The 19,524-nt window shown below is 38.8% G+C and overlaps 2 protein-coding genes across 3 annotated transcripts in view; one reads left to right on the top strand and one right to left on the bottom strand.

Annotated features, from left to right (window-relative positions):
• rab27b (RAB27B, member RAS oncogene family) overlaps positions 1-8,259 on the top strand; it is a 74,331-nt gene extending 66,072 nt beyond the window's left edge. For both annotated transcript variants that reach the window (XM_083929902.1, XM_083929901.1), the window contains exons 4-6: positions 2,705-2,808; positions 3,092-3,215; positions 5,588-8,259. In XM_083929902.1, coding sequence (XP_083786028.1) covers positions 2,705-2,808; positions 3,092-3,215; positions 5,588-5,774 — 415 coding nt within the window. In that variant the 3' untranslated portion in view covers positions 5,775-8,259. The remainder of the gene's footprint in view (positions 1-2,704; positions 2,809-3,091; positions 3,216-5,587) is intronic.
• Positions 8,260-15,457: 7,198 nt separating this feature from the next.
• Positions 15,458-19,524, bottom strand: part of LOC310958938 (uncharacterized protein) — a gene marked incomplete at its 5' end in the record, with an annotated part of 88,534 nt that continues 84,467 nt past the window's right edge. Inside the window, one exon of the mRNA XM_083930101.1 lies at positions 15,458-18,477. Within this exon, the coding sequence (XP_083786227.1) occupies positions 18,354-18,477 (124 nt within the window). The 3' untranslated portion in view covers positions 15,458-18,353. The remainder of the gene's footprint in view (positions 18,478-19,524) is intronic.

Raw genomic sequence — 19,524 nt, 5'->3', positions numbered from 1 at the left:
ATAAAGCAAGTTCTCTGGTAATCCAATAAATAAGTATGAAATAACATGGTAAAGCCTATTTTGTATACACTAATGAATTTAATATGTAGCAAATTAAAAATACTGAGTATTCTTCTCATTTTATGAAGAACTTTAGTGTAAAACATAAACTCAAAATATTTCACAAGTATCATCATCCAATTTTGTATCACGGCATCTCGATATATTATAGGCATAATAGGATTCCATTGAAAGACGATAAACGATTATATCAAATTATTGCCCAGCTCTAACCTGTATTCACCCTCTGTCTGAGACGCTTGACTTTAGCACCTGTCTCTTTAAGTCCCCCTCCCAAAAAAAGCCTAGTCTGTTCAGTTTGGTCAGCGTTTCTGTGTACTTGACTGCAGCAGCACTTTTTATTGTCTACAATCACCAATAAATTCTCCTAACCCAAAAACTACAGAGAAATTGGGGAGAAATTAACAACATCTGCAACCAAGATAACAGCTTCTCCTAATGTTAGCATGACCATGCAAAGAAATCCAGCACTGATTGACATAAGCTTGAGCCGAGATTAGAAAAAAAAGGTTGGAAGTGATGTGTTCAGAATAGCCTTTAATCTCAGGTTTTTGCTCACAGGGATTACTTTTAACGTTAACGTTCACCTCATTATTTTAAGCTTCAACCACGTTAAATATGAATATCTTACATTTTAACATTATTCATATGACATTAAAAAAAACAGGAAAAGTTTTTTGAAATGCAAAATTTAAATAATGAGAAATCCAGTTTTGACAAAGATTGTAAAATGATAAAGCTCTCTGCTGAAGTGGTGCATGCATAATCACACAGAATGGTTCCAGGGAGACACAACAGATCAGTATCTGTGTTTATGGGCAGACTTGCCTCTACATACAGCATGTGTCAATCGTGCATGCATGAGTGAGGGTGTTAGGTCTTTAATTGGAACTGGTTCTCGATCCGTTAAATCTGTTTTTAAAGGCCTGATGACTCACCGCAGGATGACTCACTGGTAGTTACATAATTTTACCTTCATTCACAAACTCTTATTTTCATAAACTGATCTTCATGATCCTCCGATGCAGCACCCACCTGTGTGATCACTTTGCAGACTGTTTGCTGTGGAAACGCCCTGATATCAGCTGCTTTATCCTGATCGCTTGCGTATTTTTAATTTTCTGAAATGTAAGTTGTGTTTACAGAGAATTATGTTCATGCTGGTGTCACACCCTGAAGCCACAGAACATACAGATGTTCTTCCTTTCATACAACAGCCCCCCTGTCACTCCACGATAAGGCCATTGCGGCGGTAAGGGGGGGGGGGGGGGGGGTGGCTGCACTTGATAACCTTAGATACTGGGGGGCAGCAGCCTGAAACATGTACATAACCAACTGTTGTAATGGACTAGTACTTATATAGAGCATTTTGAGTCTTCTGACTACTTAAGGCGCTTTCACACTGTTTGTCACATTCACCCATTCACACAGACAGGACATCTACATACCATCTTATCTAACCGCCAATCTCTCAAATGGAGGACGATCCACTCTCCCACTGAGCCACAGTCACCCCTGTAATGTGAATAAAAGCGGTAGCACACTGTATTTACCCACATTCTTATTTATTAAGGCTTAAGCCAAGCACAGCTAAGTGTGAGTTTCTCTGCCTGTGTGAAAGAAGCTTTGATGCAAGCCATTACTTTGTTGGCAAGGATTTTCCAAAGATTTTCTATGGGGTTTTGAGCTGGATTCTGGGCTGGCCATTTCATGTTTCAATATTCTGAGCTTCAAAGAACTGCTTGGCCTGTTTTGAGTGTGACAGGGGACACTGTCTTGCATGAAAATCGCAGGCTTTGCATTTAAATCTGCATTTCCAGATTTGGTGATGACTTTGGGGCAGTGGAAACAGGAACAGACAGTTTTTAGTTGATATAGTTGTAGATTCACTAAAAACATCTGAAAAACTTCACCCTGGAAGGACCTTTCATTGATCCATTTTCAGTGATCTAAAACATAGTTTGCGTGTGGATGAAAGTGCAAAGCACATAGAAAAAGCTAATTTTACAAAAATACCCATATACTGTATGTGTGGACTAGGCCTCAGTATAGTTACACTTTTGATCGATTCTGGATTTTTCAATGAGAAAAAGAAAAATATGATAAGGTTAATGAGTTGTTTGAGGAAAAACAATATCAGACACACTTATTACAATTATTATTCAAAGCCGAGTTGCTATAGTTATATCTTGTTAGGATTCTTTATTGGCAAAAATGTTGCGTTGCAATACGTATCATGACACAGGGGTTATGGTTCAATTTATTGCAATGTATTGTGATACTGTAGGTAATTTCTTACAAAGCTAATTTCCATCCATCCATCCATCCATCCATCCATCCATCCATCCATCCATCCATCCATCCATCCATCCATCCATCCATCCATCCATCCATCCATCCATCCATCCATCCATCCATCCATCCATCCATCCATCCATCCATCCATCCATCCATCCATCCATAATTCCATCCATCCATCCATCCATCCATCGGCCTACCTACCAACTTACTCACTATCTAACTAGAGGAAGTGAGGTGAAATACTGAGACCTGAGCCTTAGTGGAAAGTGCAGACAGAAATGTTTGAGTGGGGAGTCGGGGAGTTCAGTTCTGACTTCAGATTTTCTCTTGGTGTGTGTTCCAGGTTCCGCAGCCTGACAACGGCCTTCTTCAGGGACGCCATGGGGTTCCTGCTGATGTTTGATCTCACCAGCCAGCAGAGCTTCCTCAATGTCAGAAACTGGATGAGTATGTTGCTAACATTACATTGTCTTTGTGTTTGGAAACCTGCATTGCTCTACCATGATGTTTTGAGTGGCCAAAAAGTCTACAGGGGGTAATAAAGTTTTTTAGATTATTTGCACATAAATGAGAGGATGCCCGATGAAGGTGATGTGAAGGAAGCATAAAATAAACCAGCAGTATAAAGTTCTCCCGATAAACATTCATCTGTTCAAAGATTCTGCTTTTCTGTTTTACATTTGCACTTCTCAATAGTGTGCCGATGTTGTTTATTTGTATTCATTCGCAGGTCAGCTACAGGCCAATGCCTACTGTGAGAATCCAGATATCGTGTTGGTAGGAAACAAGGCAGACCTGGCCGACCAGCGGGAGGTTCAGGAGAAACAGGCCAAGGAGCTGGCTGATAAATACGGGTAGGTTTATTTTCCATGCGCAGTATTTGGTGCTGTGCTCCCAGCACAGTCTTCCCCCCAGGTTATGGCAATTCTGCTTGACTTTTATTTGGTGCACACGCATATCTTCATTCGGGCATGCTGCCGCTTCCACTCTAAACCCCACCCTAACCATCCGATTCATTACCTCAGATCCCTATGACCACCCACTACATTCTGTATATCAGATCAAATAGGAATCCAGATTATATGCGCGTGCACCAAATAAAAGCCAAGCACTATATTATAATTAGACTGTTTTATATTTTTTAATTTCCTGCTATCTATCTTGACTGTAGTGGAACAGCTGAAGATGTAATTCCTTTGGGATCAGTAAAGTTTCTATCCGTCTATCTATCTATCCATCTATCCATCTATCTGTCTGTCTGTCTGTTTGTTCTTTCCTGTATTGCCGGTTTCTCTCCTCAAATGTTTCCAGAAGCATATTTTAGTATACTCTACTGCTGTGAAATGAGAAATATTTGCCTTTCAGATTAGTTTCAGCAAATATGACAAAAACATGTTTACCAAAGTTAGTTACTGAACCTTTAAACAATCATTTCATACTTCTTACTTATTACCCCTACTTGACATCTTTTTCATAACATTCTTTATGTCTAGTCTTTTAAAAATGTAGTTTAGCCACCACACAAACACACACACACACACACACACACACACACACACACACACACACACACACACACACACACACACACACACACACACACACACACACACACACACACACACACACACACACACACTCACACACTCACACACAGTAAGTTCATGTAGAGCACACTAACAGTGAGAGATAACACAACATTACATGACTCGTGTTGTCTCAACAAATACCTTCCTGTTAGACGAGGAAAAAAAATGTTTCCTGGTGTCATTCCAGCAAGCCAAGCAACAAAAACCAAACATCAGATTATGTTTGTTAAATGTGTATCTACGGATTACATACTGTACCTTTTTAAAGTGAATGCTTCAGTTTTCATGTTCAATAGTCACACTTACAGATTTGTACAGTATTTGACCTCCCCTGTGTGTCATGTAGCCTACAGTTATCATCATGTGTGGATTCAGTTGTGAGCAGAGAATGTTTAGAAAACCGTTTGCTTCTTTGATTATTTACAAAACTGTTAGGTGTCTGAACTTGTCAGAAAAGAACAGTCCCTTCCAGCAAACGTCCCTGCTCGTCCCTACAAAGCCTCCTGAGGGTCATTCAGTATTAGAAATAGTGATTTGGACTAAATTACTAAACTGAGTAAGCGGATTAATATAACCATGGGCTCAATTTATCTGTCTTTGTGCACAGATTAAAGTTATAGAAGAAAAATTATTTCGAGGAGCAGTCAAGCTAAGACTCTGGTCTTCAAAAACACAAGGTGTGGGGGTTAGACAGTGTTATTTAGCTGGTACAACAATGAAATAATGCATGCCCTTTTCTTAAAAAATATGTATAAGCCAGAGTCATATTCCGTAAAAAAGGGCTTCAAAAATTTTCCCTTATTATCAACTTATGGTAAACGGTAAATGGACTTTGCATGAGCACTGACTGGTCAGCCAGTGACATTCTGCACAAACCTGCCATTTTTAAATAGCCAGGCTACTGTCAATAGTGACTGCCATGCAGACCGGAGGAGCGGGGGATCGAATCCACACCCATATTTTTTTCTACCATATGAACCCTCACCATAGACTGTATATAAAGACGGATGGCTTGACAGCTCAACAAAAGTTTAGCCCAGACATCTGGAGCGCCCCCTGGTGGCTGGCTGCAGTATAGGTCGTGACTCCCACCCCCTCAATGTTAGCGGATGGGACATTGGTCAAACAAAAAAATATCAAAGGACACGTCAAATTTTTCCTAAAGATGGTTTCTGTCATTTCAGAGGGTTCTTATGTTGGTGTTCGTTCAGCTTTTGTGATAAGTTTGGTTTTGATTAGTTATTTGATGCTTTAATAATAGGGGGGAACATTGTAATTGACTGGTGATTGGTCGGGCGGGTGTATGGGTGTGACTTTGATAGCATGGCTCCACCGCTCTGTTAGTAGATCACTACTGCGCAGAATCCTGCTCCAAAATTTACAAATTCTGCGTCCATCTTCATATACAGTCTGCGCTCCCCCATGGGCTCCATAAGCAACTGATGTACATCACAATAGTCATGTAGCTTTGACCAAACGACAAGTGTCCCGTATTGCTGACTGTTATGGACTATCTATCCGTCTGCTAGAAGTTTCAAGTCTCTACACAATGATTTAAGTCGAAATGAATTGAAATCAGTCGAAAATGGTCCTCAAACTTTCTTTTAAACACACACTTGTGCATTTGTTGCCCACAGGATCCCTTACTTTGAGACGAGTGCAGCGACAGGAACAGAGGTGGACAAGGCTGTGATAACGCTGTTGGACCTGGTCATGAAGAGGATGGAGCAGTGCGTCGACAAACCGCCCGTCGAGCCAGCCAATGGGAACGGGGCCACAAAGCTCGGTGAAACGCAGCCCAATGAGAAGAAATGTGCATGCTAGATGAGAAAGAAAATGACCAGTCAGCGCTCCCCTTTTTTCTGTCCTTTCTACTCGCCACATTCCCTCCTTTTCTCATCTTCTACTTACGTCATATTTGATTGCATGTCATCTTCTCCTGTTCACCCACTTTTGTCTAAAACTGAAGCCCTGTTCTGCTCCTCTTTTCTTTTCTTTCCCTTCCTTCCTTCTTAAAACTGTCTGCAAGAGAAAAGACCCTGCCCCCCTCTAGTGGATGTTCAAGGTAATACAGTCTCTGAGCTCTGTTTAGGAGGAAATTAAAACAGGAGGGGACAGTTAGATCACTGTCAGACACATAATGTGCCTCGTTTAAAACCTGCAGTCTGGGAATTAAGCTCTGCACGCTCCCAATTGTTCTGCTCACAAGAGATTTGAATGATATAAATGGACCTAAACAAGCAAAAACAGACATTTAAAGCTTTAATTTGGACTATTTAATGTCTGATCAGTTCATCACTTCATAACAGGGGAAAGATTTTGCTTCCTGTTTGGATCTGATCTGGGCCATGAAGAGTTTAATATCAGGTGTGTGCCTGTAAAATAGGTCATGGTCCTCTCCTGAAACATTTCTTCCTGGACCGGGGTGAGAAACTGTGACCATTTTTTGTTTTATTTTTTTCTCATTTCACACTGATTTAGATGCTGCACCTGAATTAGCCACATATGGTAATATTCCAGTGTTTCAAGCAGTTTATCTCGTTCCCGGAAGAGAGACATTTGCTAAGAATGCACTCAATTGTGTTAATACATTTGGCTACAACACCTGAGTGAGAGTGACTGTTCACAGCTCATTTTTGTTTGTCTGCTGTTAGCTAGATTGCTAGCTTCTATAGCTAACTTGAGGATCTGTAATGAGAAATTTAATTCAGATAACTTTTGGGCCTATATTCAACTTATATTGGTAACAATAAATAAAAATACACGGCATAAAGATACTCCCAAAACAAAGCAGAGGAGAGTAAATATAGCCTCTGTGGAGGACATTATTTTTCACAACTGGTCGGAGTAGATTGTTGTGCTTCTGGCCACTTATTGCCTGTGATTTTTATGTATTTAATGTATTTGCAGTATTTTGTATTCATATTTTGGATCAATGCCCTTCATAAATTGAATATTTGTAAATGGCACTAATTAAAAAAAATAACCTGGGAACTCATGTTGATATGACACGTTAAGCCGTCACCGACTTCCTGTTTGCACATCTGATTAGCAGTTTATGTAGCTAGCTAGCAAACAAGCTAGATAATGGCTATGTTAGCCAGTGTTAGCAGGAGCTACCTGTGTCACGTTTGTATCAACAAAAGCAGCTTATAAGTGTTTTGGAGTAAAGACAATTTGCAGTGTTTAAGTAACTTCTGTGCAGTAACACATCAAATAGAGAAAAACTTATCACGATACTTTTTCGTATACATCTTCTTCCCGCACCACCAACAGCTCCTTATCCACTCTAGCCCTATATGTTTGAGGTTGTTGTGGCTGTTGTTATTTTCTAGGCTATGCCAATAATTAAAGTTTTCTCTGAATTTAATCTTTCTATCTGACTTTTGATACCCAAACGATAGCATGTGGTAAGTTTAGCTAACATATCCTACCTGACAGTTCTTTGTCCGTATCATACAGGACTGCCGTATGATCAGCTAGAATAAAAACATTGTCTGGATAAGCTGGATACTACATACATTAGATCTATAACACTGAGTACTTTGTTATTTTGCAAAGTATACCATTTGTATTTCCTAGCCTTACTTCGGACTGTTCATTTTGAAAACAACAACAGACAAAACTGCTTCAGCTAGCTCTCCTTTAGCAGCCAGGTTGGTCATACTTTGCTGTTGCACAGCTAACTTCATGAAATCTTCATTATGGTGCCAAACTCAGCTGACTGCACATATGCCGACAGTATACCTTACATATTGTAGGATGATTATGGGTACAGCATAACACGTGAAGTGGAGAAAAAAAGGCTACATTGTTTATCATAAATAGGGTGTCTTAGACCAGGATAGATAGATATATCCAAACTGATCTACTGCCTTGGCTTTTAAAGCATTATTCCACTGAAACACTGGAACAAACCATAATCTCTTTGGGAGTTTGAGATAACTCAGTTAAAAAATGTCAGCTGCTCTGGGGAACTAATATCACTGTAAGAAAGATATCCATTTTACAGATAAAAAAATAAAACATGTCAGTCGATGGATTTACAGTGGAAAGAAAGTTGACCTTATCAGTGGAGAGGATAATTATATTTAATCGGGATCATTATCATGAGAATAGAGAAAAGAAACACCAAATGTCAGTTGTGTGACGTCTGCTCTTCAGGGCAGCTGATTTTCCATGTTGTCCTCTCTTCTCTTTATAACAATAATCGGACAAAGTGAAATACTGCTTTAAGGACCCATGAATGACCAATGTTATTAGACTATAAAGTGACAAATTATTTATATTAAAAGAAATCTAAAACATGGATTATTATTTATTTTGTCATATTTTTGTTATGTCCATTACATCTCACACTCGCATTTCTTTTCTTTTTTTTTGTTGTCATGTCCATCAAGAGAAAATGATCTCTACCACATTCTTATTTGGGATTCGTTTTTTCATTGCGACAGTGCTCCTAAGCTCAGTTGTCAAATTAACCCAAAAATCACACATTTGTCAACAAAATGTGTCTCTAATACAAAATACACTTTTCACACTCTTTCTTGAATAAGTAGAGTAAATGTTTAAAGACTTTTTTGGTTCAACACTTAAAGTTACCATGGACCAACCTTTTGTGTTTTGTTGCTTAACACTATTTTTTTCAATGCAAATTAGACCATCACTCGTCTTCAACCGCTTATCTTGGGTAGGGTCGCAGGGGCCCAGGAAAACTACTAGACCATATAAGAATAACTGTGCTCATGGCAGGGGGCCCCACTGGCCGACAAAATGTCACCCAAGGAGACACATACGAAAGGAAGAAACTAAAAACGGACCAAAAAGAACCATCAAATGATTTCAAAGAGACACAAAAAGACTACAAGACCAAAACAATTACAGAGGAATGCAAAACAGCTGCAAAGAGAGAAAAAGAGACCACACAGACACACACACTGTCAAAAGGGCAAAATAATCACAGAGACTCAAAAAGACAACAAAGAGACACAAAATGACAACAAAGAGACACAAAATGGCTACAAAGAGACACAAAATGGCTACAAAGAGGCACAAAATGACAACAAAGACACACAAAGCAACTACAAAGAGACACAAAACGACAGAGACTAAACGATTATAAAGAGACACAAAAAGACAACAAAGAGACACAAAACGACAAAGAGTCTAAAAGACTATAAAGAGACACAAAAAGACTACAAAGAGACACAAAATGACAACAAAGAGACACAAAGCAACCGCAAAGAGACACAAAACGACAGAGACTAAACGATTATAAAGAGACACAAAAAGACTACAAAGAGACACAAAACGGCAAAGAGTCTAAAAGACTATAAAGAGACGCAAAATGACAACAATGAGACACAAAATGACTACAAAGAAACAACTGCAAAGAGACTCAAAATGAAAACAGACACACAATGACAAAAAAGAGACACAAAATGATTACAAAGAAACAACTACAAAGAGACTCATAATGACCATAGAGATGCTTAAAACCTCAGAGAGACACAAAACAACTACAGAAAGAGGCGTAAGAACTTTAAAGTGTGTGTGGTGCCTTTGCATTTCTTGTCCAGTTGACCATCGTCTCGTAATCAGCCCATGGCTTTGCAGAAAACCTTGTGAAATCACGGCATATTGAAACTAAATTCCACTTCTGCAAAGTTACAAAAACTAATCATTCAAATGTCAAAAATCTGCTTAGAGTCCGAGATGATCTCTTTTCTTTTAAGTGCAACTCAACAGTTTTCCTTACATCAAGTAACACCTTGATCTGCCTTACGTCATGAAAACTCTCGAGCCAAGTTGAGGTGCACCATAAAGAAGGGAAGTTATCTTTCTGCTCGCCACCTGCTGGCAGCTTAATCTTTTGTCCTTCAGTGAGCCAAGGGGGGCATTTTACACAGCAGTCCCAACTCACAGCTGCATATTAGTAGGATTACTGCAGGTTGGATTTGAAAGTGTACTGAAACCAGGGGCTGCCAAATGGCTCAGAAGTAATGTTAGGTATACTGGAGCTTTGGCTTATACATGGCAAAACGCTGTTGTGGTCAATTTAAAGATTATATATATTTAATTTAATAATAATATAATTACTTTTAAAAAAAATCTTATGTTAAAAGTGTCAAAGAGCTTTAACTTCACATCATTGCCACCTATGTATATTTAATCTACCAGTGTGCCAAATAAAAAAGGAAACCACCGCAAACAAGCGTTTCTTTTGGACAAACTCAAACCTCATCCTGCCGTTGATAAATCTGTTTTTTATTTTGTGCTCTTTTTTTTAAAGCCAAACAAAGTCGCCTGCCAACAGTTGATCTCAGTGCCATATTCAACATTTACCATTGTTCAATTTTAGTATATCAAAACATTGATTTGTTGACTATAAAGACACTTGAGCTGGCTCACACTGTTAACATTCTCTCCCAGCTACTAAGCAGTGTAATTGTTACAAAGATCCAGAAAATACCCTTTCATCTGCTTAAAGTTTTTGTTGAAAAAATCTCTAAATTTTAACTTTTATGCTGGTTTTATAATCACGTAACTATAATGCACAGGTTACATATTTCTAAACACTTACAGAAGCAGCTAAGTAAAGTCCTCTTAACACAATTTTTTTGTGTGTTTCCTTTGCTCCAACTTTATGAAAGTGTGTCCTGTTACAGTTAAGAAAGTTGTTTTTTCAGTAGAATTGAATCTTTAAGACTTCGTCAAAGTTGCAGTAACCAAAATTGCATTTTTTTCATTTGTTTTTTTAAAACTTGTATTTCCACAAAGCAGTTTGTTACACATTAGAAGTTAGACGACGTTCCAAGAGAGCTCAGGCGATACTAGAAGTTGGTGTTGAAACACTGTCGACCACTGATTGGTCAGAGGAGGACATTCTGCACAAACCTGCCATTTTTAAATAGCCAAGCTACTGTCAATAGTGACTGCAATTTCTTAACTCACTTCACCGAGATATAAAAAAATTGCCTGCTGTAAAAACTACGTTGTACACACTACATGCAGTTTGCTCTGCAGTTGAGTGCAGACTTACGGCTGTTTTGTTTGCCCATAAATGGATTCAACTTTTGTCATACTTTTTTTTGCCAAAACTTTGTATCACAGTATTCTATAAGATTCTGGCGGTTTCACAGTATTTTTCTCTCCATGACTAGACTGTATTCTAGGTTTATATGGTGGCTTATTCTAGTGTCAGGAGTACGAAGAATATAATTTGTGTCACAACTGTTAGTAAGAATGGTACACAGGTAATAGGGGTCCCCTCTGTCAACACACTCACGGCTTGTCCCAGTCGTAGTGCTCTTTGCGGAGAACAGTCACATATATGTGGCAGTCTATTGAAGAGCTACAGCGATTCTTTTTTAGCTATGCACCGGTAAAGCGGTATATGAAATAAAGCATATGGGAAATTAAAACTTCTACCACCCAGCACTATATCAGAGTAGTTCGACGTGGCGGTGCTATGGCGATCAGCTGAGAATCCCGCCTACACTGACGGGGTACTAGCCGCAGTGGAGAATGAAAAGAGAAAGCACTGGTACCAAAAAAGTCGAGCAGAGCCGAAACATAACATTATGAAGTTGTTTTTTGAGGGCCTGTGATTAATCATATTCCAGTGTTAACTCTCCTTCTAGCTCTGTTTTGGTCTCCACCTCCTGAGACAAATATCTGGCTTCAGCTGCTAAATATTCCACACATGTCAGCGGCTAACTTTGTGTGTTTGGTGCTATAGTCAAATAGTGTATAGTGGGTTTATCAAGGCTTGATTGCAGAAGTCTGCTGCTGCTGGAAAGAGGTTGATTGAGCCATTATCAGCCAATCGAATGGGCATTATCAGTTGCTTATTAGGCGGTATGGCTATACCTCTATACCTCCTAGTTATCTCCTTAGGCTGTTATCATCTATTCTATTGGCAAGCCTGAGCCCCCATCCACGTCGCTATAAGATTACAAAGCTTGAAGAGAGAAAACGGTAGGGAGTATTAAAAGACCAAAAAACTCCTCCAACGGCAAACTTTTCCTAAACCTTAAAACGTAAACCTAACTAACATTTGTTTTGTTTGAATTCGCAAAAGGACTCCCAGAGCATTTTAAAAGTGTCACTAAGTGGTCCTACTGGTGAGCGTTATCATGTGAATAGATAACAGCCTTCTGAACCCGCTAGTCGATGTAGCAGGTCCCTTCTAACTTGTGACGAGGCTGATGACCACTGATTAGGGCCATTTAATGAAGTCAATTCAATTTTACATATAGTGCCGAATCATAGAGAGAGAGAGACAGAGACCCAACAATTCCTCCATGAGCAACTGCAAGTTGCAATATCTATATATCCAGCGATCTAGTGCAGAGTGGAAACAATAACTTTTCTTTTAACAGGCAGGAGGTCGAACAGACCCGGCTCTCGGACGGCCATCTTTCTTGATCGTTCCTCTGTGGTGACGTTTCGATCCTGTGTGGAAGGTTGATGAGGCTTAACCATCCACTAAACGTGCTGTAAAACTAAAACAATGACCTAAAAATGGCTTAAAAATCAACTCAAATCAAATTAACCTGACATCGCAGATCAAATAGAGCAAGGACACACAAAAGTCCAGATTTCCAGTGCGCCGGGGATGACCATTTTCCTTAATTAGTATCTCTAACCAATGCCTTTATTGTGACAATCTTCTGAACCAATTTGTCATCTTTCATCTGAGCCTTTCTGCTTATGTTGCTCATATTTTCTACAGCTTTAATCACATTTCATTTTGCCTTGAATCATGTTTTCTTGCAGCATCTCTTCCATAAGTCTTAAATGGTTTCTGAATTCACTTTGAAAGTTTACACTATTTGAAGTCATGTGCCTGTTATTAACTCTTCTGTCTGATCCTCTGTAAATTTTGTGAGCTACTGGATATTTTCATGCATTATTAATTATAGATTACAAAGCAGAGGCAAAAGAGACCAGAAGTTGTGATGTTTTTGTGCCCGATATATCAAAACAACTAATCAATCCAAGTACCTCTAAGAGCTTTTATTTTTGGAAATCCTCTGTGTGAATTCTCTCTGATGCCTGCGGTTTGTACACGTTTCTTCAGTTTTCACTGCGTGTATCGATGCCTGTGTGTGTTTGTTGCACCGTCAGCATGTTTGTCACAAAGAGAATGAAATGACCTGTGATCCGTTTAATGTTTCTGATGCCAGGGCTGCAAATAAATCTCTGTTTGTTTTATCCCGTGGGGTATTTTTTTTTTCTTCAGAAGCGTCTGCTTTGGTTTCGGTTTGATGCCAATCAGAAAAGCTAAGAGATTTCCCTACAGAAGAGTCTGATAGCAGTAACGGTGTGGCGTTTCTGTATTGGTGAGGTGGTCACAAAGGCTTGCTGCAACTTTATCCCAAAACAAAATGCTTATTTTCATTTTTATTTTTTTTTAGCTTTCAAGTCTTGAAAGATTACATATTTTAAATAGTTTGAGCACAAGATATGTATGTTGTGCACACACATTTTGACCTTGACCAAGATAACCTCTTATTATGGGACCTCAGACAACTCAATGGTGACAAAGGCTGTACTGCTCAGAGAGGTGAATGTAATTTGAACTAGATGTCTGTGGAGCCGGCAAAGGAAATATATAGCTAGCTTAGCTGCTAACTGTAGCTACTTGAATAAAGGAGCTCGACTGTGTGACTGCACGAGTCACTGCTTCTAATGTGTACTTTATCAGATTGCATGCTGCAAAAAAACAAAAAAAACAATAGCCAGGGCTAATATCTTAGCATTTAAAGAAACATTGGACAACTAATGTTTTAAAGGATTAGCCACACAATTGTAATGTAACAGTCCTGTCCAGGGTGTACACCGCCTCACGCCCAGTGTCAGCTGGGATAGACTCCAGTCCCTGCGTTAGATGGTTAAAGTTAGACATTGACCTTATATGGTTATGGTTAGATGGTAAAGATTAGGTATGGACCTTGAATGGTTAAGGTTAGATGGTAAAGGTTAGGTATGGACCTTGAATGGTTAAGGTTAGATGGTTAAGGCTAGGTATGGACCTTGAATGGTAAAGTTTAGACGGTCAATAAAATAAGTTTTGTCAAGGAGCCACATTGCTTCACAGAGCAAATATGGATCAACCTCAAATGGACCAAAATTTGTGAGTTTATATTTGTAAATGTACCACTTTAATCTCAGAGAGTATACAAGTTATTTTCTCATAAATACACAACTTGTTTCTTTCCCCTGAATATTAACCCCTCTTGGCTCTGTAGTTGTATTTTTTGGCAGTGGCTCTAATACGCTGTTGCAGTGAAGTTTTTCTGAAGCATAACATGGCAGCAAAAATTGCTGCCCTCAGAAAAAAAAGAACCAATCAATTCACCGCACCTTCAGGACAGGAACGTCCTGCTGTGGCAATGACTATCAGACTTTTATCAAACTCTGAGGCGCCCCCCAGCCATCTGACGCCTACTGAATGCGTGATCAAACAAATGGAAAGTATTGGGAATATACTTTAAAAAAAAGAAATTTACAAAGTTACAATAAAAGATTAGGTCGGCTTCTTTTGTCACATTTCATGAAGTGTGAATTTAATACTTCTGTTGTTTTTGACATGACGTAAAAAAACATATCAAGATATATTTGCTCATGACAGTTGTAAAATGTAAAAAAAGATGTCTTGGTTTTGAAAGTGTTATAAACTGAACATATATGTTTTGATGAGTACCTTTGTAGAGTCAGATGTTTGCATTGTATCTAGCCAGCGCATTTGTTATAGATGATGATTGATTGACTTTGCAGTAAATTTATCCAGGCATTGTGAGATCTGACAGCTGAATAAAGATGACTTAGTACTATTATAACTTTGGAATCTGTTGTATTTGTTGTTGTGTGTGTGGACACAGTTGGTTAAATGAAGTTTTATTGGGAACACCATGTTCAGAAATATCACTGTGTTCCTTTCACAGTCAAATCTGGAATCCCCGGCCTTGTGTGTTTACACTGGTTGTAGTAAGAATCATGGACACCATGATGATTACAGTTAAGTCACAAAATGAGCTGTCATTTTCAGTTAAAAACCATTTCCACTCGCATATATGACATGACATTTAAAGGACTATACTAGTATGTTTTCACTCCTTAACTACAAATAATTTTCTAACTATATCTCTATACATAGCTATACTTTTTTTCTACTGTTCCAAGCAGCCATTGACTTCCATTCATTTAGCCAATTATCTGACTAGAGAAAAATCCAAAACAAAGGCAAAATAGCTGTGTGAAATACTAATGGTATTGGTATGGTACTGTACTGTACTGATATTTCTTCACACACACACACACACACACACACACACACACACACACACACACACACACACACAGACAGACAGACAGACAGACAGACAGACAGACAGACAGACAGACAGACAGACAGACAGACAGACTCTCTCACACTCTCACACACACACACACACACACACACACACACACACACAAAGGATATCCAGAATTCACAGTGGAGAAGAATTTATTTGCATTTCTTTTACTAAGAAACTTCTCACCAAAAGAGAGAATGTGAAAAATAAATACCCGAGAACAGCAGAACCAGTAGAATGTGAAGTGTAGTTACAAAAATAGGTCATTGAATTCTATTTCTTTTTACATATCTGGAGACACCGTCACTGTTTGTTATGAGAATGATAAACCAAAAAATCACACATTCCGAACGGCTGAAATATGAAACTCTTCCATGTGATCTACATTATATCCTGGTTTAAAAAAAAAAAAAGCACACTCTACCAACAAATGTAAACATAACAGAGAATCCAAACTGTATCTGAATATGACAGAGGTCCTTCCAGCAGGGAACATGCAAAGGACTGAACAGGGCTGGGTTCAATTTACTCACAGCTAGTGATGGGCAAATCAGGCTTCATGAAGCTGTATGAAGCATTTTCTATATTTTCTAAGCCCACTAGATGTTGCTCTGTGTTCAACAATGGGTTGAAAGCACACTGAATTTTAATTAATTTAGCCTTTTTCTTTAAATCAAGAGCTCCATTTAGTGGGCTCAAGGGGCCTCAATTGCCCATCCCTACTCAACTGAATCAGCAGGAGGAAGTGAGTGTTCTTTCAACTTAAAGTTTAAATCCCGCGAAAAATCATCCCATGGTCTTTTTTGTCACTTGCACACATCAATTAGGCCATTGTGAAAGATTTTTTTGTGTATGAACTATAAACAGAGAAATCTGGTAGAGTTACTAACAGCCGGAGGTGGCTAACACTGATTAGCTTTGGGCAGTACATTGAAGGCATTAAAGTGTCTTTTTTAACCACTAATACTGCTCAAAATAACACCAAACCTCTGCAGCAGCATGAGAAGAGTCCTTACACAGAAAACAAAGCACCAATGGGCTCCTTCCTTTTGGATTGTCTTTGGTAATCGACTTGAATGGACTTTACTATGAGAGGAGCTGTTACCGAGGCCAGTTCGCTAACTACACTGATGGAGCTTTGTTTTCTGTGTAGGGACTTTTATCATGCTACTGCAGAGGTTTGGTGTTATTTTGAGCAGTATGAGTGGTTAAAAAAGCTGTTTTAATTCCTTCACCGTACTGCCCCAAGCTAATCAACGTTAGCCACCTCCGGCTGTTAGCAACTGTTAGTGACTCCCCCATATTTCTCCGTCAATAGTTCATACAAGTTAATGGATAATGGTTTATTTGGTGTATGTAAGTGCCCAAAATGACCATGGGATCATGTTGCGCCGGAATTACACTTTAAAATACTGATGCACATTTTGGCCTTGGTTAACTGATAAGTGAATTTAATTTAAGAATGAAACCAGTTGATTTTCCAATGATGATTTGGATTTTACAACCCAGCCATGTTTCTCTCTCTCTGTGCACCTCCAAAATAAGAGTATACAGAATATTTAACATAGAAAACCACATAGCATATAAACTGTTTCTAACACAATCTATTCAATTTAGGTTTTTTTCTGCCTGAGCTAAAACGTTCATTTAGATCAAATACAATTAACAAAGATGCAGATTAACGCCAAGTGTAAAGTGAGCTTTTTTTCTTTTTGTCTTCTTTTCTGACACTGAAAATCTTATCCCTTAAGTCTTATCTCATGAACAGATACTGCATGTGAGAGGCATTTACATCAATACAGCAGCAAACCCCCTAAAATACCTGAAACTGAACTCTAAAATCATACATTTCATTCCAAAATAATTTTTTTGGCCCCACAAGCAATTGCAAATACAGACAATTCAATAATCTTCTAATCAAAAAAAGAACATAAACAAAAATATAAATAATCTTTTAATTGTTTCTGTGTGTAAATCAAAAACAGATCCCTCCTCCGCAGTTACACCAAGTTGTATATCAACAATAACCAACGTGAAACATTTTCAAATACTGCGGATGAATTTTACATCTGGTAAACTAAACAGCCTCCATCTGGGAAAATCCCTCCTAATGAAAGAACTGTCAGCAAAGCTCCACCAATAAAAATAAAAAAATGCTGCAAAATCAGATGTATGAGGAAGCAGTGATTCTTTTCTCTTCTAAAAATAGAAAAACGGATTAAAATGAGTCCCATTCCAAACAATATCAAACTGAAGTCTGTTAGAGTTAAAGGTCTGTTCATAATGCTTTTGTGCAACTGGATGATGTAAAAACATGTACATGCCAAAATGTACTTCAGGCTGTTCAAAGTTCATTTTAACAGCAACTATAAGGACACATTAAAAGGCAACTTAATGAAACCCTTTCTGTATGTCAGCGTCTCTCTGCCCCAAGCTCCTGTACATTGATTTCCTTTGGCACACAAGCAGACAATGATTCTATTTGACATTCTATGTAATAGAAAAGAAGGAAAGGTAAGTTTTAACATGTCAAAAGAAGCACTTGACCTGATTGTTGAAAGGTGTTTTGACTTGTCTGTCACACTGACAGTTAGGCTGGAAGTCCACCAGGAGCTTCTCTTTATCCCGTTTAGGTTGATGGTTGTGACTCCTGATGGTAACCAGGAGAGGGTGCTAACAACTATGGAATTTGATAATACACACAGTTCAATTGGTACACTTCCATTAATTTCAATTCATTGCAAGTTTTTTGTTGTTGTTGCAGTGAACAGGAGGTTAGCTAATATGCAAACATCTCAAATGTGTTTACAAGATGGCTAACAATTAAATATATATGAAAAAGCTATTTTAAGGAAAATTAGTAACTTTCTCTTTATTCTGTAAACACAGTGTCAATCAGCATTTAACATAACACAACAGTGGTGAAAAGATCCTGGTGGACTTTTGGAAGAACGGATTTAGTCTTCTGCAGACGCCTCCTGTCTTTTCCTGTAATGAAGTGGTGGAAGTGTGTGAAGTAGAGTGTGTAGAGGGTGAGTGTTTAAACTTTGGTGACACTGTTTGGTTGTTCCTGCAGCGGCTGATCGTCCTCTTCTTCGTCGTCGACACTCAGGTCCAGCCTCAGGTTATCCAGAGTCTGACGGATGGTCAGAGTCTCCTTACGCCTGTAAGAGAGACAGGGTGGTTTATATTGTGATGATTATTATGGATCTGTGACAGATTGGACACGTATTTGTTGCTTTCCTGTAGAGGAAACTAATCAAGATGTTTCTTCATGCCATGGCTATTAAAATGTTACATTGGTTGGCAGGTGTCAAAAGTGAAACCAAAATATCCTGGATATGGGCTTCGCCATCCGGTCATTTAGAGCCCATCTGCTAACATGGAAAGGGGTGGGGTCTATGACCTATACTGCAGCCAGCCACCAGGGGGATGTCCAGATGTTTTGGCTTCACTGTAGGTACCTGTCAGGCCATCCATCTTTATATCCAGTCTATTGTTTGGACATTTAAACAACAGTTCAACCACTGGTTACCATAGCAACCCTACTGGTGCTTCACACTACAGCCCCACCCACAGTGATTTTCTGGTTGATCCAATTAAGAAGTGCCAAAAAGTACAGTTCACAGAATGACCACTAGGGGCAGGTTTCATAGTAGAGCAGTTTCTCATTGACCCCCATGTTAAACAGGCCGTTTTCACAGCATCATTAAACCTGTTTAAGGTCTGGGAAAAAAAAACATTCCAGTCTGTATGTTTAGGTCATATCTCCATGACAACACTGAGGGGGCTGGATTTTTTTGTACCAGGCTAGTTTTTATTTTATTGGAGGTTAAAGTTTATGAATAATTAGCTGGCCCTCACTTCTCCTAAATGTCAGCCAGATAGACGTATCTCCCTCCCTCACATACATGCCCTTTTTTGGTAAGAGGAAATGAGGCGGATTCAAAATCTGACAAGATGGAGACTCCCATAGGAGTAGAGGCTACATCCATTTTTTTATACAGTCTGTGATCACACCATGTTACCACATGATACGCCATTTAAAGAAAATCTACTTTTACATTTAAAGGTGAGTCTCTTGCTTAAATTTCTGATCTTTCCGTGAGAGTGTGTGTGAGTGTGAGTGTGTGTGTGTGTGTGTGTGTGTGTGTGTGTGTGTGTGTGTGTGTGTGTGTGTGTGTGTGTGTGTGTGTGTGTGTGTGTGTGTG

This window comes from Echiichthys vipera (genome assembly GCF_963691815.1).
Source record: "Echiichthys vipera genome assembly, chromosome: 16".
Taxonomy (NCBI): domain Eukaryota; kingdom Metazoa; phylum Chordata; class Actinopteri; order Perciformes; family Trachinidae; genus Echiichthys; species Echiichthys vipera.
The sequence above is the reverse complement of the archived record's forward strand: the minus strand, read 5'-3'. Positions and strand labels throughout refer to the sequence as shown.